Below are 21,895 nucleotides of genomic sequence, written 5' to 3' on the forward strand. Positions count from 1 at the left end.
CTCCCTGCCACAAGGTGGTGGCCGCTCACGTAGGAGGTTTTGAAATAATAATAATAATAATAATAATAATAATAATAATAATAATAATAATAATTGTACCCCACCCATCTGACCAGGTTGCCCCAGCCACTCTGGGCAGCTTCCAGCTTATACAGAAACACAGTAAAACATCAATCACTTACAAACTTCCCTATACAGGGCTGCCTACAGATGTCGCCTAAAAGCTGTATAGTTACTTATCTCCTTGACACCTGAAGGGAGGGTGTTCCACAGGGTGGGCGCCACAACCGAGAAGGCCCTCTGCCTGGTTCCCTGTAGCTTCCCATCTCGTAGTGAGGGAACCACCAGAAGGCCCTCGGAGCTGGACCTCAGTGTCTGGGCTGAACGATGGGGGTGGAGACGCTCCTTCAGGCATACAGGGATGAGGCTGTTTAAGGCTTTAAAGGTCAGCACCAACACTTTGAATTGTGCTTGGAAACGTACTGGCAAGACAGTCTGCGGGCAGGTAGTCTCAGATGGAGCTGGCAGACAGCTGCCTTTGACGTAGAATTGACATACGCCTCCATGGACAGCTGTGAGTCCCAAATGACTCCCAGGCTGTGCAACTGATCCTTCAGGGGCACAGTTGCCCCATTCAGGGTCAGGGAGTCCCCCACCTCTGCCCCCCCAAAAAACATTACTTCTGCCTTGTTAGGATTCAACCTCAATCCGTTAAGCACCATCCATCCTCCAACCGCCTCCAGGCATGTGAAAGGGGATTAGGGGAGTCTGGTGAGGGCAGACGCATTGCATCTTACGCATAATTACACTTGTGCAATTCCTACCGTACGCGGTTGAGGGCAGGCTGGTTGAAATTGTGTGGGTTAAATCCAAACAAGGCGGAGCGTTTAAAAGCTTTTTGCACTGGGACTGCATGGGCTCTGGGAGTATGGCGTATTCTCCCCCCCCCCCCCATTGCGGTATATGCAATTTCCTTTGCACCCGAACCCCCACATAAGATGCGATCTTACTGTACCAGCAAGCCACTAGTAATGGAACCTCCAGCTACAGAGGCTGGAAAGCAGTGTCCAAATTAGCTGTGATTCCCGCATTGTAAGGGTTGGACTAGATGACCCATGGGCCCCCTTCCAAATGCACAATTCTGTTATTCTACAGATTTGCTCCCAAGTAATCCCAGGCATCGCCAGCACCTGCTCAGAAAGACTCCCTGCCTGAAACTCCGGGGATCTGCTGCCAATCAGTGTAGACCGTGCTGAGTTACATGGACCAATGGCTCCACCTGGTTTACGGCACCTTCCTAGGGTCTGATTTTAAGTCAGAATCATGAGCAGTGTTTTCTTTCAGGGGGTCCTCAAGAGTAGGTAGTACTGGCACCTCCTTTGTTGTGGCTAAGAAGTGTGGCACTTCCTGTAATGACTTCATGGTGGGTATATAGAAAAAAGCACTGATCATGAGGACTAGGATCTTAACTTGTTGTTTAAAAAAAATAAAATAGAAGAGCTGCAACTCAGCTGTAATAATACAAATAACGCTACTACAAATAATAATAATAGTAATATTTTTATTATTTGTACCCTGCCCCTCTGACTGGGCTGCCAATCATCTGCTTTGTGCACAGAAGGTCCCAGGTTCCCAGGCTGGGAAAAAGACCCCCGCCCACTACGCGAGTCTCAAATCCTGGAGATGAGTAGGAAATACTGGCCAAAAGTCCTGACTTGGGATAAGGTCAGTTCACATATTCCTGCCACACCTTTCCCAAGCACAAGGAATGTAGGAAAAACCCTCACTCTCAGCACACAGGAAGAGTCTCTCTCTCTCTCTCTCTCTCTCTCTCTCTCTCTCTCTCTCACACACACACACACACACACACACTGCAATAAACATCATTATGTTATCGGCTTGCTGCTTGCGGAGCTTTAATATTAACAAGATTTAATTTAAAAAGTCAGCCACAATCAACTGTCTTGGCCTCTTGCGCCGACCAGACCCTGGGACTCCTCTGGGGGTGGGAGGGGGGGTTCGTGGGGGGGCTTCCTGGAGCTACCTGCGGGCAGCATTCAGGCGGTCTTTCACGGCAATGGTGTGCCTGAGCAGACCCTCGATGCTCTTGAAATAAACGCTGCTGTCTTTCATGTTCTTGATGGCACTGGAAAAGAGAGAGAGAGCACTTGAGATGCCATTATTATTATTATATATTTTTATTTTGCTGTCAGAAAGTTCTTCCTGATGTTTAGTTGGAATCTCCTTTTGTAACCTGAAGCCGTTGATTTGGATCCTCCCCTCTGGGGCAGCAGAAAGCAAGCTTGCTCCCTCCTCCATGTGGCAGCCCTTGAGATATTTGAAGATGGCATGTTTCATATCTCCTCTCAGTCTCCTTTTTTCCAGGCTAAACATACCAAGCTCCCTTAACTGTTCCTCATTAAGGCATGGTTACCAGATCTTAGTTGCCCTCCTCTCCACACTTCCAACTTGTCAATATCCTTCTCAAATTGTGGAGCCCAGAACAGGACACAGGACTCCAGGTGGGTTCTGACCAAGGCAGAGCAGAGCGGGACTATAGCTTCCCTTCACTAGACTTCTGAATTGCATGTCAAGTTCCGAGTTCTCATAGCTGCGATGAGATACCTGGAAGTCTGAATTCTAATTTTAAGCAGTGTGGGTTTTGGTTTCAGTTTAGTACAGTTAGCCATGGAAATGGGGATCAATGCTGGAGGCCCTCTGCTGCCTTCCCCCCAACCGCAGACTATCTATGGGTGCTTGGGAAGGACCTTTGGGAAAGGGATGCAGCCCTGAAGGCTTCCCCCCAAGTACCTGCAAGCGTACTCCACGGTGTAGATGGCCCCTTGACTTTGCTCCTCCCAGCTCTGCATGTCGGCCTGCAAGGAGGAAAGGTGACAGGGTGATGATCTCCAAGAAGCAACCTGGGTCTCCTCAGTTCTAGCCTGATGCGCTAAACACTGCCATGCAGCACGTCCAAAGACCAACCCTAGTGCTTTTGGGGTGGGGTGGGGGTTCCGGTCACAAACTGCCCAAGGAGAAAAGGCTGCAACGACCCTTAGGGGGTCTACAATTGCATGAGTCATTCAGAGGGGCAATGGGCAGCCTCCTACCTCTCCAAAATAAGGCTGGCCTGTTATGCTTAAATATCTGAACTTATCTGCAAGAAAGCCCTGCAGACGGACAGCAGATTTAGCCACAGAAGCCAAGGTTCAGAGACACAATGGGTCACCTCCTTTGCAGAGAAAACAAACTCCTTAGTCAATCAAACATTTATTATACGGTCACAGCTGCACTCGAAAATTGCCAGGCACATTTTGTACCTGGCTATCAGCCACTTGCAACCAAGTGAAGAGGCCCGGGTGCCAGGATGGGGCCTGACGTCTCCCCCATCTGGACTGTTTTCACACACTAAGGCCCCATCCTGTAGAATTCTATCCGTTATATTTTATCCACACAATCAGAATAAATGTAAAGAATCAAAAAGTCGTACTGAAAAATACAACTTTAGAGCCAACCACCCTCCAAATGGCTACAAGGCATTCTGCTTTGGTGACTGTAAAGGTAAAGGTACCCCTGCCCGTACGGGCCAGTCTTGCCAGACTCTAGGGTTGTGCACCCATCTCACTCTATAGGCCAGGGGCCAGCGCTGTCCGAAGACACTTCCGGGTCACGTGGCCAGTGTGACATCGCTGCTCTGGCGAGCCAGAGCCGCACACGGAACGCCGTTTACCTTCCCGCTGGTAAGCGGTCCCTATTTATCTACTTGCACCCGGGGGTGCTTTCTAACTGCTAGGTTGGCAGGTGCTGGGACCGAGCAGCGGGAGCGCACCCCGCCGCGGGGATTCGAACCGCCAACCTTTCGATCGGCAAGCCCTAGGCGCTGAGGCTTTTACCCACAGCGCCACCCGACTGTAAGCTTGGCTTAATGAGCCATTTGGCGATGAGCTTATATATCTGAGTTTCTAACACTGGGTCACAGGTGCTGTACCAGAAAGATTTGGGCATCGCATGGCAGGACAGAGTCTCAAACCAAAATGGGCTCCCCCACGCCCACCTTCCCAGCTTGTTCGCACTCCTGTCTCAGGGATGTCTACTCCGGCTTGGCCACGTGCACAGAATGGAAGATGGCCGGATCCCCAAGGAGGTGCTCTGTGGGCCCGTTGGCAGACTCTGCGTTACAAAGATGCCTGCAGTCAGGTTTGCATCCATAGCAGTGATGAGAGGAGGAGTGACTGTGCCGGGAGCAGCACAGAGAGAAGAAATGCCCTGGTGCATCTGCAGCAGCACAACCAGACGCCTTCATCTGCCCCGGCTGCAATGCAATATGTCTCTCCTGCATTGGTTTCAGGTGCTGCAACCTTCCAGCAGCTTGACTTCACCCTCAAAGGTGCACTCCATTGCCTCCCGAGATAGACGGATGCCAACCCCAAAGGCCCATTAGCTTCTTTTTAAAAAAACTAAAGGGGTGAATGAAAGGTAGCTGTGGCTTAATGCAAAACACACTCATGCCCCCCAAGTCCAGAAAATTCAAAAAATCTCAGATTGCCTCCCTTGGATGACTTGCATTAGCTTAAGCTGGCTAATGCTCAAGACAATGGAATTAACGGCACATTAAGGGGGCAGGGGAGGAACAAACAGCAGATCCCAGTCCCCAAAAGAGAGCTAAGGGGGGTGGGGGAAAACAGAGGGAGGAGGTTGCTTTCTTTAACTCGGAACTGGGGAATAACAAATCCCTCTCTCTCTCGCCAGGACAGCTTATCCATGAGATGTTGCCTAGTTGGAAAAGATGAATAAATCCTTGATGAATTTTTTTCTTTTTTAAGGAAGAAAGACAGCAGGGTGACCTTCTCCATTTCGCTAGCATTCTCTTCCAGAACCCTGCTCTCCCTACGGCACCACTATTAATACAAGCCCCTAAATTAAACAAGGGACTTTTTAAATAAGTTTGGGAACAAGCAGCCCGGATAACATCTGCCCTCCCTGCTGTATTCACTCTCTATCCCTTTTCCAAAAAAACGAAATACCCTCTCATCCAGCATCTCCCCCTCCCAGTAAGAACCAACCCCCTCCCTCCAGAGACTGATCTGCACACATAGGACCTGGGAGGCCGAGGTTCAAATCCTCCCACTGGGCCAGGAAGCTCCCTGGGTGACCTTGGGGGAGAGTCACTGCCCCTCAGCCTAGCCTACCTCGCAGGAGGGTTGTGAGGAGGTTGTGGGGCGGAGGAGAGACTCGTGTTCACCACCAGCAGCTCCTGTAACCCAGTTATTTATGGAAAAATAAGCTTTATATGTGGTGAAATGGTTTTGTCGTTTTCAGCATGGATAGTTTTGTTGCTTTAGAGTTGGCTGGTTTCAGGGCTTGCATTTGTGCACCCCGCTCTGGTTCTGTGCTGCGAAGGCTGGCTTCGCTGTATGAAGAAGCCCGCAAATCTGTACCATAATGACAACGATGACAACAACTGCCTCCCTCACAGGGTTGTTGTGGGCTAAAATGGGGAGAGGGAGAACCACACACGCTGCCTGGAGCTTCTTGGAGGAAACAAGGCGAGAAAGAAACGTAATCAATAAATACAAAATATAATGAGATGAGGGAAATGGCCCTCTCCTGATGGAGGGCAGGCAGGGTTGGCAATCCTGTAGTAGTAGTAGTAGTAGTAGTAGTAGTAGTAGTAGTAGTAGTAGTAATATAACAACAACAACAACAATTTTATAATTCTTACTGGATTATTCCAGCCACTCTGGGCTCTTTCCAGCAAAATATAAAAGCGCTATAAAACTTCAAGCATTAACTGTGGGCTTGCTCATGTTTCTACACTCATCCATCCTATCTGACTCTCCACTGGAACACTGGGAGGCGACAACATTTGAAGGCTGGCAGGTTCTCTGATAAAAGATTTTACTACAGTGGTACCTCTGGTTATGAACTTAATTCGTTCCGGAGGTCCGTTCTTAACCTGAAACTGTTCTTAACCTGAGGTATACGATATATGATATCTTTATTGTCATTGTCCCATGCAGAACAATGACATTGAAAAACTACATAAAACATTCAAAAACCCCTAAAAACTCTGAAACCCCATTTTAAAATACACTATACTATAGAAACCCCTTATGCTGCGTTTAGATCTCTCTTGACTCCCTACAAAGATGGCGGCGCGTGCCGATGCTGCAGCTGAAAACTCCCTGGAGGAGAGTCAGGGTTTGTTAGGACGAGGTACCACCTTAGCTAATGGGGCCTCCCCCTGGCGCCACGCTATTTCTGTTCTCATCCTGAAGCAAAGTTCTTAACCTGAGGTACTACTTCCAGGTTAGCAGAGTCTGTAACCCGAAGTGTTTGTAACCCGAGGTACCACTGTACATTCATGGTACTGGGAGCTGTTAGGAGACCTATATTCTCCCTCCCAGAGCTACAATTCCCAAGATGATTTAACAATCAGTTCCTCTTCCCTTGGAACTGGAGCTTTGGGCTCTGTTCAAAACTCAGATATATGAGCCAGGCACCAAATGTCTCCTTAAACCAAGGTTGCAGTTGCCAGAAAGGAATGTCCAGTCCCCATTTTGAGGCAAGACACCTCTAAAGTCTTATTTTTCAAATGACGGATGGACTGATTGATTCTCAGTTCAACATCTGGCTAGTTCAGAGGACAACCCTGAGCTTGGTTAAGAGCTTTGAGAACTTAAAGAAGAAAGTCACTTGATACAGAGACAGTCTACAGATCTATTGGCCTATTCTAACCTCTTTTTCTTAATGGTGACATGGACCATTCATAACATAGGAATATTCTTCCCAACTGTAAGTAGGGCAGTGGGGAAATTGAAGCGACAACAATTAATTATAACATTGTTCACCACTCCTGCTCAGGCATTTGGCATTTTGGTTCCTGAAATTCATTCCAATTGTGCAGATAAAATAGAACTGATAGATTCTACAGGACTTTGTATTAGTGTGTGAAAACAGTCCAGATCCAATGATCCCCAGGAATGAACCTCCAGGTGGTGGAGACATCAGGCGCCATCCATTTTGCTTTCCTCATAATTATTTACCTACTTAATTTATACAGCTGCACCATATAAGCTAATCACTCGGTTGCAGAGGGCCGACAGGTACAAAATGTGCTTGGAGAATTGCGAGTACTGAGAGGGGAATATAGGGGCTCCCTATATTCAGCAACCCACAGGTCCCAGGATTCTTTGGAGAAAGGCAGGACTGTTTAAAGCAGTAACCCCCACAACCCCTAAATGTACACTGAAGTGGGGCAGGTTCAGCTAGCTGATCTGGTGCTGGTGAATCACAGAATTTGACGGGATCCCAAGGGCCATGTAGTCCAACCCCCTGCAATGCAGGGTCCATGATTAAGCATGGTGGGCATTTGAGTTTTTTCACTCCTGGGTTCAAAGGTGCCATACCTTATGCTGGGCCAGTTCCGGGAGGGAGCGCCTGACGTGTTCCTGAAGCCGATACAGAGCCACAGAAGGTTCGTTGGCTAAGACATACATGCTCTCCGTAAACTTGTCTGTCACTAGGAAGAATGGGGAGATGTTAATTTTAATTGCAGCTTCATTGCCAAGCCAGGAAATCCTTTCCAGACAGCTATCATCATCATCATCATCATCATCAGTACTACTACAACCATTACCAGTGTTAGAAACTCAGATATATAACCTACTTACCAAATGGTACATTAAACCTAGGCTGCAGTCACAACAAAATGTCTAGGTGCCATGTTTTTTTGCAATGGGATTATTATTATTATCATTTCTATAACGCTTTGTATTTTAAAGGGGGAAAAAATCACAATGCGGTTGAGATAAAACAATCCAGAATAAAACAAATTCAGGCTTCCAGGAATTTTTTTCAGATCCTTCTCTAAGTGACATTTTGCTTTCTCCATTTTTAGTTACCTACTTAATTTATAGACCTGCATCATTGCCAGTGGGGTCTAGCCAATGGGGTGTAGTGGTGAGAGTGTCAGGCAAAGACCTGGGAGATCAGGGTTCGAATCCCCACTCCATTATGAAGCCCACTGGGTGACCTCTTCACACACCTCTCAGGGCCATTGCTTTCAATGGGTCTAATGCAAGCCAATTCCAATGCAACACAACTGTGCCACCCCCCCCCCCCACAATAAACACAGGTGGGAATGGCTTTAACTCCGTTCCCCCCTACTACATACTATTGACATGAAGGGAATTACAACATTGTAATATTAATACTAATGAAAGAATAATGTTACTATTCTTTCTGTGGATTAAATATGAAATAATAATAATAATAATAATAATAATAATAATAATAATAATAAAATTTTTTAAAAAAACAATAAAACATCGTTTCCCGGGGCTCCAGCCTGTCCCGGAGAGAAGGCGGCTTTCTGCCAGGGGAATGCTATCTGCACAGGCTCAGAGGCGCTCTTGACGCATGGCGTTCCGTTTGAAGGCATGAGCTTGGGAAAAGAGGGGCTGGGGCCGCTTTTTAGGCGCTTCCCTAAAACAAACACACAAATCTGGGCTGCGGCTTTGCGCTCCTGCGAATCATTGCGCGCCCCCTCCCTCCCTCCCCATTCCTGCCCGGACGCCTTTGGGCGCGACACCACCGGAAGTGGCTCCTCCGCCGCTACCTTTCTTCACTTTGAGCTGCATCTCCGGCTCCTCCATGATCCCCGGGAGAGCCCGAAGCGGCGGAGGGGAAAGCGGGCCGCGGCACCGGACAAGGAGGACAGCTGCCGGGCCACTTCCGACGGGCCGCGTGCAGCGCCGAAAGGGGGGCCGCTCGGAAACACCGTCCGGTGAGAAAGGTTCCCACTGGGCGCTGTCGAGGGAAGTGAGGGGCGGACGGGGCTCGACTGTTGGGGAGAAGGGAAACTCTGACCCCCAACTCTCCACCGGGGGATCCCTTCGGGAGGAGAGCAGGCTCAGGAGTTCTGTACATCCCCCAGAAATCCGGAATGGAGTCCCCAAGGCGGTTGGCTGGCTTCACCCCTGGAGGCGCACTCCATTGTCTTTCCAGACAGACCAGCCATAAGGGGCCTTGGAGGTCCCTCCTGGCTGAACGCAGGAGTTTCCTCACTCTAGCCAATAAATGCATGGCTGCTCAAAAGTGAGGCCACCAGGGTTCAATGGGGCTTATTCCCTAATATGCGCATTTAGAATTTCAGCTGGCCTTAGATTTGTCTGGCACAGAAACGGGTGCCTTTGCAAATGACCTCTCTTTCATTTTCCCCTTGAAAGTTTTCAAACTATAGGTCAAATGGATTACTCAGTTGGTTAGAGCGTGGCGCTGATAATGCCAAGGTTGCAAGTTCGAGCCCCATAAGGGACAGCTGCGTATCCCTGCATTGCGGGGGGTTGGACTAGATGATTCTGAGGGTCCCTTCCCATTTCTCTGATGAAAAAAGGGACATCCTATTCCCTCAAAATAGTAATAATTTTATTATTTGTATCCCACCCATCTGACTGGGTCGCCCCAGCCACTCTGGGTGACTTCCAACATATATAAAAACAGAATAAAACATTAAACATCAACCAAAAAATCCCTATATAGGGCTGCCTTCAGATTTCTTCTAAAGGTTATATAGTTACCTATCTCATTGGCTCAGGGGTTGCATAATTCCATACGCTTCAACGTTTCTTCAGTGAAAATAGGGGCTTCCTAAGGAAAAGCGGGACATTCCAGGTTCATATGAGAAACTGGAACAGCTCCTGTAAATCCGGGTTTGTCCCTGGAAAATAGGGATGCTTGGAGGGTCTGCATTCCAACTCTACAATTCTATGATTCTGTGATACGCCACTGAATAGATCCACTGAAATGAATAGAAGTGACCAGTTTAGGTCCATTGCTTTCAGTGGGTCTAATTTTTGAGTAGGACTGAGTTCGATGCAAGCTATTCCTTTCAATGGGTCTACTCTGGGTATGTATTGAGGTTCTACTCAGCGTAGACCCTCATGCTGGTTGAGGCTAATGGGAGTTATAGTCCAAACCATCTGAGAGGCACTAGGGTGACAAAGGACGGAAGAGATTATCACTACAGCCTGCAGGGGGCTGGACCAGTTCAATAGCTGCCTGCTGTTAAATCATGTAAGCCTCTGAGCCTTCAGTGCTCATTGGTTCTGAGGATGACAGCTGTTAAAGTTTATGTGGAGTGTTTTAACTTTTTAAATTTTGTAGTATTTTGTAAAAAATAAAATATTTTTTAAAAACAGTTTTATAGGGTAATAAAAACAATATTTTATTGTTTTCAATTGGAAGCTGCTATGGACGGGCGTTGGCTCAGAACAGCGGTCTAATAAATACGTTAAATAAATACAATGCATTAAAACATAATCAAAACCAAATTTTCTAGAGGGTTTTAAAAAAAGAAAACAATTGAACGGCTGGCCCTTTAAACCGTCCTTTAGGGGAAGCGCTTCCTCTTAGTTAGTGGCCGGTGATTGGCGGAGCTGGAGGGCGGGGCGGAGGCTGAGCTGCGCCGCTCATTCATAACAATACCGGCTTCCGCAACCTCATTCAGAAGCTCTTAAAGGGCCAGGCCTCCACCGCCACCCCGCGGGAGCGGCTGCAAATGCATTGTGGGAAGAGAAAGTTACTTTCAGTTTTGCGCGGACGGACAGAGAGAGCAAAGAGAGGGGAAGATGCGTCAAAGTGGATCTGGCGGCACCGTGATCGTCAACCTTTGATAAAGGGCTATGTGTAAACTTGACGTCATCGCCCTTCTAATGGGAGAGGCTGGTGAGTTCTTACGTCACATGTTGGAGGCAGGAAATCCCTCCAAGACTTGGCCCGGGGGTGACCTCAGAAGGGTTGTAAACAGATCAGAGTAGAGTTGGGCAGGGTATAAAATAATAATAAAAATAAAAATATAATTATAATACTTTGTATGCAGTAGGCCTCGGGTTCAGTTCTCCAGGTAGGAATTTGAGAGGCTCCCTCTGAGATTGAAATACGGGAGAGCTCCAGCCAGTCAGTACTGGAAGCCCTGAGCTTGGTGGACCAGTGGCCTGACTGTCCATAAACTTCCTTTGCTCCTGTTAACCAGCCAAAAGGCTTGGAACCATGAGGACTAGCACCTCATCCTTAACCCCTGAGCTATGACCCTTCCCACAGAATGCACGATTTGTCTGAAGACGGTCCCAGGTTCAGTCCTGGGCATCTGCTGGTGAGGTTGGGAATGCCCCCCACCTGACCCAGTACAAGGCAGCTTTCAGGAGAATAATGAGGACTAGAATCTTTTTAATTTTGAAGACGTGGCAGAGCACCTTGCTTTGCATGCCTGGTGCGATGCCCAATGACACAGACGTGCCTGGATTCTGGAGAGCAAGTCAGGGTAGACAGTGCAGAAGCAGGTCAACCAACAGTCTGACTCTGTCTGAGGGCAGTTTCTTGTGTTCCTGTTTCTTTGCTGTGTCAAAGCTCTCAGGGCGCTGTAGACCTGCCGCCGCCATAGACCCCTTCACAATTTCTCCAGAAGCTCCTGTCGCCGAAATGACCCACAACGCCCCCTCAAAGGACCCAGAGATGCCCGCCAGCGACCAGGAGGACGATCAGGCATCAGTCATCTTGCGGCTGTATCCGTACTCGGAGGAGAAAGACGACCCGAACCAAGCTGTTCCTGCACCAAATGGCAAGTCTTCAAACCCGGTCGCCTCTCCTCAAAAAGGATATTTCATTCCATTTCACTTTTAATGTGTATACCTTTTAATTTGTTTAATTAGCCAAAGGCCTGGGAAAAGAGGAATGTTTTCCCCAGGTGCCTAGAGATATGTAACGAAGGCGCCAGGCGAGCCTCCCTGGGGAGAGCATCCCACATTATAGGGAGCCACCGCAGAAAAGGCCCCGTTCTTGTGTGGCCACCCTCTGGACTTTTCACAGAGGAGGCACATGTAGAAGGGCCTCAGGTGGTGATTGCCGGGTCCAGGTTGGTTCGCATGGAGAGAAGCGGTCCTTGAAAAATGAAGGTTCCAGGTTTAATGTCTTTTGTCTGTCTGTCTTCAAAAATGCAGATGGAAGCAGTCTGAAGCTGGCAACCACCCTGACCAACCGGCAGCGTGGCAACGAGGCATCTGCCTTGCCGGCCACTCTGGACAGTGAGTTGTTGTTGTGCCACAAAACATTTTTGCTTTCCATTAGCTGGGGAATGGGGGGCGGGGGCTGTGAATCACTTGAAGCCAAGGTGGCTTCAATTCTCCCCCATTTATACATTTTTTTCCTGTTGCTCTAGAGGACTAGCCCCTTGTTAAGATCATTCAAAGTTCATGATCCTGTTATGCTGCTTTTCTGAACTGACTTCCCAAACCACTTGGTAAACTGACGGGCTATACACTTTTTTTGTTGTTCAAGAAGACTAGAACATTGAAGAGGGAAATAAATTTGTTTTTTGTTAAAAATCAGTCAAGGTTCAGGATTAGCTGAGTTGGTAGAGCACAAGAATCTTAATCACAGGGTTGTGTGTTCTATGATTCTGTTGTGCTGCTTTCTCTATTAATTGACTTCCCAATGGTCTCTAACACCCACCAAGCCGTTCCTTTTCCCTTCATGAACAGAGGGCTCAAGATCAAATCTGCCCTCCACTCCTCAGGCCATTTTATTTCATTTCTTTTTAAAGGCATTAATCCAAAAGTCAAGTTTCCATCCCTCATGATTGCCAGTGAATAACATTTCTAGCGATCATGAAAGGCGTTTGCTTCCCCCCTCCCTATGAGGATGAATTATGCAAAGACAAGAATGGTTTGAATACCATTGCATAAAACAGGTCAATCATTTTTCAAAAACTGGCTTGGAATTTGGGTTCTGTGCAGCCCCTTACTGTAAGATTGCATTCTGTTCCCCATTTTAGTTCTCAATGAAATCCTGTTTGTTTGTTTTTTATTTTTGCAGCTCTTTCTATTCATCAGTTGGCAGCCCAGGGAGAACTGGTCCTGTTGAAGGAAAATCTGAGGAAAGGTGAAATAGGAACACCCAGCCCCCCCTCCACCCGCTTCTGACTTCCTGCCCACTAGCTAGAATGTGCCTCACAGGGTCGGTTTATTTATTTAAGGTGTTTTAAAAACTTTTATTTAATCATTTGACAGCTATTTACAATGATCAGCAAAATTCTCCTCCAGACAAGGTTATATCAAATCATTATTCTGCAACACTTAACATATCAGTGCAATATTTCTTCTTTGAAATAACCCTCCTCAAAACCTACTTGTTATTACACAACAGATGAAACATGGTTTTTCAAAATTTTATTCCCTTCTTTTTTTATGCTTCCACTGCCCCCTTAGTTTTATTAATCACCCGCCCCAATTGCACCGCTTAAATCATTAGCTGTTCAAGCCAGCGCTCAGGAAAATCACAAAAATTAAAAACAAACCGTGCAGAGAATGAGAGAAATCTGTTGTAAAACCAAATGTAGGGGTCCCCAAACTAAGGTCCGCGGGCCAGATAAGGCCCAAGGGACTCGTTTATCCGGCCCGCGGCGACCCCTGCCTCCTGCTGCCGCCGCCCGCTCTTACTGGCGCTGTGCTGCACGGCTGCCCACTTCCGGGGAGGAGGAGCTCTGGAAATAGCTTGTGCACATGTGCAAGCGTTATTTGCGCATGCACAGGTGTTATTTGTGCATGCGCAAGCGTTATTTCTGGTGCACATCTGGGTTGGAGGAGCCCGTGTACATGCGTACAAACTATTTCTGGTGCTCCTCCGACCTGGAAGTGCGCCGGAAATAGTGTGTGAGCACGCGCTCCCTCGCCCTCTGGCCCACTGCGCGATCGGTGCTGGAGACACTGGCCTGAGGCGTGGTAAGTTTGCTGACCCCTGACCAAATGCTACCATAACTTAATTCACTTAGCCGGGAAAGACCGTTGTGCGGCCTACATGAAGACCCCTGAACTTTCCTACCCCTGTGTCAATAAACTCCCTAATTTTGGAAATGTTGACAGGCGAGAACCTTTTAAACAAGCCCGACGAGCGGGGCTTCACGCCTCTGATGTGGGCCGCGGCTTTTGGAGAGATCGAGACCATCCGCAGCATGCTGGAATGGGTAAGGAACGTGCAGTGGGGAGGGAGAAGCGCAGGGGTCACCTGCATTTTCCTTGCCGCGGCTGCAGCCCTGTGTGTCCTCTCTCCCCAGGGCGCAGACCCCCACATCCTTGCAAAGGAGAGGGAGAGCGCCCTGTCTCTCGCCAGCATGGGGGGCTACACGGACATCGTCACCTTACTCCTGGAGAAGGACGTGGACATCAACACTTACGACTGGGTAACTTTTGCATTGGTGGCTGGAAGGGGGGCAGGTATGGCCCTGCCGACCTGAATCAGCTTTCGGCAGGCCCCGCATTCATAGAATCATAGGATTGTAGAGTTGGAAGGGGCCACCAAGGGTCATCTAGTCCAACCCCCTGCAAGGCAGGAATCTCAGCTCAAGCATCCAGGACAGATGGCCACCCAACCTCTGCTGGAAAATCTCCAAGGAAGGAGAGGCCACCACCTTCCATCCCATGGTCGAACAGCTCTTACTGTCAAAACTTCTTGCTAAATGTCTTCCTTGAAGACATGGGTTCGAGTCCTGCCCTCCAGAGCAGGAGAAAACAAGCTTGTTCCCTCTTCCCTCTGACAGCCCTTGAGATATTTGAAGATGGCTCTCATATCTCCTCTTTTCCAGGTTAAACATCCTCAGCTCCTTCAACCGTTCCTCATCAGGCTTGGTTTCCAGGCCCTTGGTCATCTTGGTCGCCCTCCTCTGCCACCTCTTGGCTGTAAATGGGAATACATACATCGCCCAGGATTCCAGTCCTCATGAAGGCAAAGGAAGGGCTGATTTAACAGGAACGCTGCATCTGCCTGATGCAGAAACCAGGATTATTTGGGCCTGAGTTCAAACAGCCAAAGCACCTAGACAGATCTGCCTTGTCTCAACAAGGATACTGCAGAGTTGGGAAAGGTTCCGGAAAGGGCAGCCCCAGCGATCCAGAGGATAGGACGACTTCCCAATGGGAAAGGGTTGCAGCATTTTTATGGTTGGAAGAGACCCTGAGGATCATCTAGTCCAGCGGTTCTCAACCTGTGGATCCCCTGATGTTGTTGGACTACAACTCCCATCATCCCTGAGCCTTGCTAGCTAGGGGTGATGGGAGTTGTAGTTTAACAACATCTGGGGACCCACAGGTTGAGAAAGGCTGAAAGTCCATGGGTAGGCAAACAAAGGCCCAGGGGTCGGATCCAGCCCAATTGCCTTCTAAATCCAGTCCACAGATGGTCTGGGAATCAGCATGTTTTTACATGAGTAGAATGTGTCCTTTTATTTAAAATGCATCTCTGGGTTACTTGTGGGGCATAGGAATTCGTTCTCCCCCCCCCCCCCAAAAAATATAGTTCGACCCCCAACAAGGTCTGAGGGACAGTGGACCAGCCCCCTGCTGAAAAAGTTTGCTGACCCCCTGCCACATTTCGGCCAGTTTTCAGCCTCTCAACGCCCCTAAGAAGTAGGATAGGAGAGGGGCTCTACATGCAGAAGGTTCCAGGTTCAGTTCCTGATGGCATCCCCAGTCAGGGCTAGGAAAGTGAACACCTGGAGAGATGCTGCCAGGCAGTGTGGACAGCGCTAAGCTAGGCAGGTCGGTGGTCTAATTTGGTAGAAGGCAGCTTCCTGTCCAATTCTGCCCTGCTGCTGCTTCAGACTCTTGACGACTAGAATCTTGATTTATTTCTAGGGGAAGGTTGAGCATCTGATTTGTATCCAGAAGACCCTGAGAAGGCTGGGGGCATCCCCTGAAACCCCGGAGAGCAGCTGCCAGTCTGTGTAGACAGCCCTGAATGAGAGGGAGTCAGTAAAAGAGAGCTTCCTATGTAAATCAGCCCTGTACTCAGAACCATGAGGTCTGGAAACCTGTTTTGTTGTTAAGGGCAAGGGCTGCAGCTTAGCCGTCAGAGCACCGTCTGTGCATACAGAGGGCATCTCTAGGGAAGACTGGGAAACACTCTCTCCAGAAAGCTGAGGACTAGAACCTTGATTTATTTTTAGAGGAAGGGCTCTCAAGATGGGCGGATGCCAGCAACCTGCTCTGAGTGCCAGCCCTCTGAGCCAGGCCATGGGGGGGTGCAGGCTTTCTCCGATTCTACTAATATTTTGTAAATTTCACTGGTTTCCTTTTATATCTTCACTTTTCTTTTATATTCCAACTAAATATCAATGGTATCTTTTATCAAAGGATTTTCAGTTTTTTTGCCTATTTGCCTAAGAAAGTGTGGGGTGTGTGTGTGTTTTCCTCCTTGTGCTGATGCTTTTGGGTTGCCTCCGCAGAATGGCGGGACCCCTCTCCTCTATGCCGTGCGCGGGAACCACGTCAAATGCATTGAGGCCTTGCTAGGTAAGTGGTGTCGGGGGAAGGTGCTTCCATACCTGAGCGACAATCTCATTTTCGGATGGAGAAGCCAAGTTTGCCTCCTTTCGGCCACAGCTGAGAACGAGGGGGTCAACCAATGGGGCCTTCCTCCCGAGTGTTAGTAAAGTGGGTCCATTGATTTCAGTGGGTCTACTGCAAGTAGGGACGCGGGTGGCGCTGTGGGTTAAACCACAGAGCCTAGGGCTTGCTGATCAGAAGGTTGGCAGTTTGAATCCCCGCGACGGGGTGAGCTCCTGTTGCTCGGTCCCTGCTCCTGCCAACCTAGCAGTTTGAAAAGTGCAAGTAGATAAATAGGTGGATCTGGCGGGAAGGTAAACGGCGTTTCCGTGTGCTGCTCTGGTTGCCAGCAGCGGCTTAGTCCTGCTGGCCACATGACCCGGAAGCTGTACGCCGGCTCCCTTGGCCAATAAAGCGAGATGAGCACCGCAACCCCAGAGTCGGCCACGACTGGACCTAAGGGTCAGGGGTCCCTTTACCTTTATCATCCACATGCTGGTGAACACCCAGCCCAAACCCAGATTAAATGTACAGTGGTACCCCGCAAGACGAACGCCTCGCAAGACGGAAAACCCGCTAGACGAAAGGATTTTCCGTTTTGGAGGCGCTTCGCAAAACGAATTTCCCTATGGGCTTGCTTTGCAAGACGAAAGCCCATAGGGAAATCTCCGGGACAGCGGGGAAGCGCAGCGCGTCTTCCCCACTGTCCTCGGACCTCCTCCGAAGCCTGGCGGCGGGGTGGAGAGACCTCTTCCCGCCGCCAGGCTTCGGAAGGATGCTCCGAAGCTAAAGAAGCTAAAGCAGCCTGCTGCGACCCTCTCCCGGCTGGAGAGGTGACGCGCGCCTATGGCAGGAGCCTCCATAGCCGAGCGTCACCTCTCCAGCCGGGAGAGCGCGCGCGGGGCTAAAGCAGCCCCCCGCGACCCTCTCCCAGGTGACGCGGGCCTATGGCAGGAGCCTCCATAGGCGCGCGTCACCTATCCAGCCGGGAGAGCGCGCGCAGGGCTAAAGCAGCCCCCCGCGACCCTCTCCCAGGTGACGCGCGCCTATGTCAGGAGCCTCCATAGCCGAGCGTCACCTCCAACCGGGAGAGCGCGCGCGGGGCTAAAGAAACCCCCCGCGACCCTCTCCTGGCTGGAGATGTGACGCGCGCCTATGGCAGGAGCCTCCATAGGCGCCCGTCACCTCTCCAGCCGGGAGAGCGCGCGCGGGGCTAAAGCAGCCCCCCGCGACCCTCTCCCAGGTGACGCGCGCCTATGGCAGGAGCCTCCATAGCCGAGCGTCACCTCTCCAGCTGGGAGAGCGCGCGCGGGGCTAAAGAAGCCATAGCCCCGCGACCCTCTCCCAGCTGGAGAAGTGACGCGTGACTATGGCAGCAGCCTCTGAAGGATGCACCGAAGCCTGGCGTGGGGGGGGGGGCGGAGAGACCTTCTCCCCGCGCCAGCCTTCGGATGGCTGTCCTGAAGACTTGGGGTGGGAGAAGGGTATTCCTTCCCACCGCCAACATTCAGAATGCTGTTCTGAATGTTGGCGGTGGGGAGGAAAAACCCTCCTCCCACGCAAGCCCCGGGAACAGAGGGAAAGCGCTGCGCGCCTTCCCCTCTGTTCCCATACCTGTGCTGAAGGCTTGCGGTGGGGAGAAAAGCCCTTCTCCGCACCGCCAGCCTGGCAAGCGGTTTCCCTAGGAACGCATTAATTGATTTTCAATGCATTCCTATGGGAAACCGTGCTTCGCAAGACAAAAAACTCGCAAGAAGAAAAAACTTGCGGAACGAATTAATTTCGTCTTGCGAGGCACCACTGTATTCCCATCTGAAGCCCTAAATGGCAGACTGACTGGTAGACCGTATCAGAATAGACTCTGCCTGTGTTCTCACTCTGTCTGTTGTATGAAATATATCTTGGGTTATGATATTGCCCTTAAATCCTTGGGGACTATGGGATATTGCATACAGTGATCACATGCAACCTGTGGACATCTCTTACTACATTCTGGGCTGCATAAACAAGGCAGGAACCAATTATTTAAACCCTTATCGGCAAACTTGCCTGGAAATCCTGAAACCTCCTATCTCATGTATCGCCTTGAGGCAAATGATATTACCCTGGCCGTGGCAAAATTTCTCTCTGAGGTAATACGAAATAGAAATCAACACACTCTGGATAAAACACAGTGGCTGCCTAGGAATGTATTTGCTTTTGAAATTGCTTTTGTGGGTCTTTGGACTTTAATAAAGAATGTGTGTGTAAAGTTTTTTTTTAAAAAAGAAGAACATAGCACTAAAATAAAATACATAAAATATTTGTCTCCCTTCCCTCTTCTCAGCCCACGGTGCTGATCTCACAACCGAGGCAGATTCAGGATACACCCCGATGGACCTGGCAGTCGCTCTGGGACACAAGAAAGGTGGGTTCGGAAACATGGGAGTGGCCAGAGGGTCACACGTCAAGGGGCCGTGGTGCTCATGAGGGCCTTCCGCTTGTGGGGGGCTTCCCGTTGGGGCATCCAGGAGACTGGGCAAGGTGGGGGTCCCTTTTGACCTTCTTAGTTTCTTCTGATTCCTCAATGGAGCCTCCATGGACAGAGCCAGCTACCTTAGAATGGCGGAGAACCTCCAAGCGTGGGTTGGGAAAGCATTTCAGGCTTGCATCCTCGCAAGGAGGCCCTTTATCGCCCTCACCCACACACCAAGTGTGTAAAAGAGGCAGTGGGGCGTAGTGGTTAAAGAGTGGGACAAGGACCTGGGAGAGAACAGGGCTCAAATCCACTGGCCATGAAGCTCGCTGGCTGGTGACCTTGGGGGCCAGTCACGGCCTCTCCCAGCCTGACCTACCTGGCAGGGTTGTTGTGTGAGGATTAAATGTGGTGGCAGAGGAGAGAAAAATGGTCACCACTTTGAGGGAAATGAAAGTGTATATAAACGCAAGGAATGCTGATGTCTGTTTTGACCTGTTTTTAGTTTAAACCAGTGTCTCCCAAACTTGGGTCTCCAGCTGTTTTTGGACTGCAGTTCCCATCCCAAAACAGCTGGAGACCCAAGCTTGGGAAACCCTGGTTTAAAGCATTCCAAAGATAACATCAGCAAGAGTTGTTTTTACGCTTTATTGTCTTTATTCTTTTAAGCTGCTTGTAAAACCACTTTGAGGGACGCAGGTGGCGCTGTGGGTTAAACCACAGAGCCTAGGACTTGCCAATCAGAAGGTCGGCGGTTCAAATTCCCGCAATGACGGGGTGAGCACCCATTGCTCGGTCCCTGCTCCTGCCAACCTAGCAGTTCGAAAGCATGTCAAAGTGCAAGTAAATAAATAGGTACCTCTCTGGCGGGAAGGTAAATGACGTTTCCGTGTGCTGCTCTGCTTCGCCAGAAGCAGCTTAGTCCTGCTGGCCACATGACCCGGAAGCTGCACGCCGGCTCCCTCGACCAGTAAAGCGAGATGAGCGCCACAACCCCAGAGTCGGTTACAACTGGACCTAATGGTCAGGGGTCCCTTTACCTTTTTAAAACCACTTTGAGGGGACTTAAGGGGAAAAATCAAGCAGTGCATAAATTTATTGACATAAGTAAATATAAGTTGAAATTCTTTCTTTTTTTAAAGAAATAAATCAACAAGTGCATAAATTTAATGAAGTAGATAAATGTAAACTGGAATTCTGTATTTTATTTTTTTAAAAGCAAGTCAATCAATTCATTCTATGCTTTCCCTCTCCCTTCCCTAGTGCAACACGTGATGGAAAAACATATCCTCAAGTTGTTGCGGAGCAGAGAACCTGAGTGACACAGGACTTCTTGTCAGACTGGGGGGGGGGGGAGGACCTTCTCCCTGCCCCCCACCATTTTCCTCTCTGCTTTGAAGGTGGAATCAAGGGAAAGCCTTCTGCACTGAGCGGCTGATCTGAGGCACATGAGACAGGGTTGGATATTTGAGTCACCGGGCTTTAAAAAGTTCGCTACAGCCCTCGTGGAAAGAGGGGGCAGTGGAGGGGTTAGGTTTGACGGCAAGACACGACCCCCCCCCCAACCTGCTTGTTGCCATCAGCTTGCTATTTTTTATTAATTTATTGAATTTTTATACCGCCCTATACCCGGAGGTCTCATTTATCAACTTGATGACCACTAAGCACCAGAACTATTCAGAACCCCTGAAATCCAGACTCCGGACTCCAGCCAGAGGAGAAGTTTCCGGAGGCAAAGGAACTCCAGGTGGCTCGCAGAAGCAAGCCAAGCTGCAAATAAGAAGGCACCTGATATTTCCCCCACTGCCGTTTGCAAACTGTTCTGAGCTGGGATGCGTGCGATGAGAGAGAGAATTTTGCAGATTCCCGAACCAAAAAAAAAGTACTACGTACCATACTTTTAAAATTTGAAATGGCAACAACTGAACATCCCCGATTAATGGAAGAAACTATTCTGTCCCTAGAATACTTGCTGAAACTGCTAAGCAGGTGACCCTGCTACACTGTGCTTGTCTTAAACAGCAGGCTTGCTTATTTCCGCTCGCCTAGGGCGAACCAGGACTCCAGGTGAGCAGCTGTGAAGAGCTTTCTTTTTAAATAAAGGAATGAATATCTCGGCATAAAAATACAAAATAAATTATTGTTCACTATTCGTTATATGTCTTTTTATTGTTACAACTTGCATTCCCGCCGTAAGTAAACTTATGGGATGTCCTCAAGTTGCAGAACAACTGCAGAATCGGATTTGTGAGGTTTTGGCTGTTGTGAAAAAGGCACCAAAAAAAAAAAAAAAAACAGTCACATGAGGACTTCCAGAGTCAAAGTTTCACCCCACGGACATCAAGCTGGTAGACAATCACCCGTCCGAAGAAATCTGTGCTGTTTTCAAAGGTGATCTTGAGTTTGTTGAGAGGAGTTTCCTCGACGGAGAAATGGTAGAGGGAAGAACAGTTAAGGAAAACGAAATTCTGGACTCCATCCCCAACCCCCGCACGGCCCAGTGAACTGGGAGGGAAGGGAAAAAAGGATATTTGCAGAGAATTTGTATCCTCAGGGTAGAATTCCGCCACCGGGGAAAGATCGCCTCCGTTCTGGCAGCCTGGGAGAAATTTGAAAGGAGATGTGGAAAGGGTAATATTTAACGGGGGGGGGGGGTTCTTTGATTGAGGCAAGGCGGGTGGTGGGGTTCTGGAGTCGTGTTTTGTGTATTGCAGATTCCACTTCCTTGCCATGTCCCTCGGCCAACGAAAACTGATAAATGAATGGAAGAACCTACTTGCCTGACGCTGATACATAAACCTTGCATGCACACTATGTGAAAAAATGGAAGTTTACCATGTCCCCCAACCTCATACTGTCCACAGCAGAGCTTTCCAAACTTTCCATGTTGGTGACGCACTTTTTAGACATGCACCATTTCGCAACGCAGCCATTCAGCTTTACTTCCCTCCCAAATATGTAGCTCTTGGCTGGAGTCCACACACTTCCTCTGCGCGCTCCCCTCAGCTCTCCCGTCAGCTACCTGTAGCAGAGTGTACGCAGCGTAGAAACTGTTGCTGTGTGT

The 21,895-nt window shown here is 49.2% G+C and overlaps 2 protein-coding genes across 5 annotated transcripts; one reads left to right on the plus strand and one right to left on the minus strand.

Annotated features, from left to right (window-relative positions):
• Nucleotides 1–1,544: 1,544 nt before the first annotated feature.
• On the minus strand, nucleotides 1,545–8,753 carry BORCS8 (BLOC-1 related complex subunit 8). The gene is made up of 4 exons (XM_028713645.2): nucleotides 8,621–8,753; nucleotides 7,410–7,522; nucleotides 2,812–2,876; nucleotides 1,545–2,146 (listed from the first exon to the last, which is right to left on the minus strand). The coding sequence occupies exons 1-4, from the start codon at nucleotides 8,655–8,657 to the stop codon at nucleotides 2,041–2,043; spliced, it is 321 nt and encodes a 106-aa protein (XP_028569478.2). The 5' UTR covers nucleotides 8,658–8,753; the 3' UTR covers nucleotides 1,545–2,040.
• On the plus strand, nucleotides 8,656–20,983 carry RFXANK (regulatory factor X associated ankyrin containing protein). 4 transcript variants are annotated; one of them, XM_028713644.2, is made up of 9 exons: nucleotides 8,656–8,788; nucleotides 11,465–11,620; nucleotides 12,000–12,083; nucleotides 12,874–12,939; nucleotides 13,920–14,020; nucleotides 14,111–14,236; nucleotides 16,277–16,343; nucleotides 18,703–18,783; nucleotides 20,095–20,983. In XM_028713644.2, the coding sequence occupies exons 1-9, from the start codon at nucleotides 8,656–8,658 to the stop codon at nucleotides 20,151–20,153; spliced, it is 873 nt and encodes a 290-aa protein (XP_028569477.2). In that variant the 3' UTR covers nucleotides 20,154–20,983. The 4 variants fall into 4 exon arrangements, with proteins under 4 accessions (XP_028569477.2, XP_028569476.2, XP_028569472.2 ...); XM_028713643.2 differs by having other exon boundaries at nucleotides 8,660–8,788; nucleotides 11,410–11,620; XM_028713639.2 differs by lacking the exon at nucleotides 8,656–8,788 and adding an exon at nucleotides 9,408–10,728.
• Nucleotides 20,984–21,895: the final 912 nt, after the last annotated feature.

The sequence above is a fragment of the Podarcis muralis genome, chromosome 18 (genome assembly GCF_964188315.1).
Source record: "Podarcis muralis chromosome 18, rPodMur119.hap1.1, whole genome shotgun sequence".
Taxonomy (NCBI): domain Eukaryota; kingdom Metazoa; phylum Chordata; class Lepidosauria; order Squamata; family Lacertidae; genus Podarcis; species Podarcis muralis.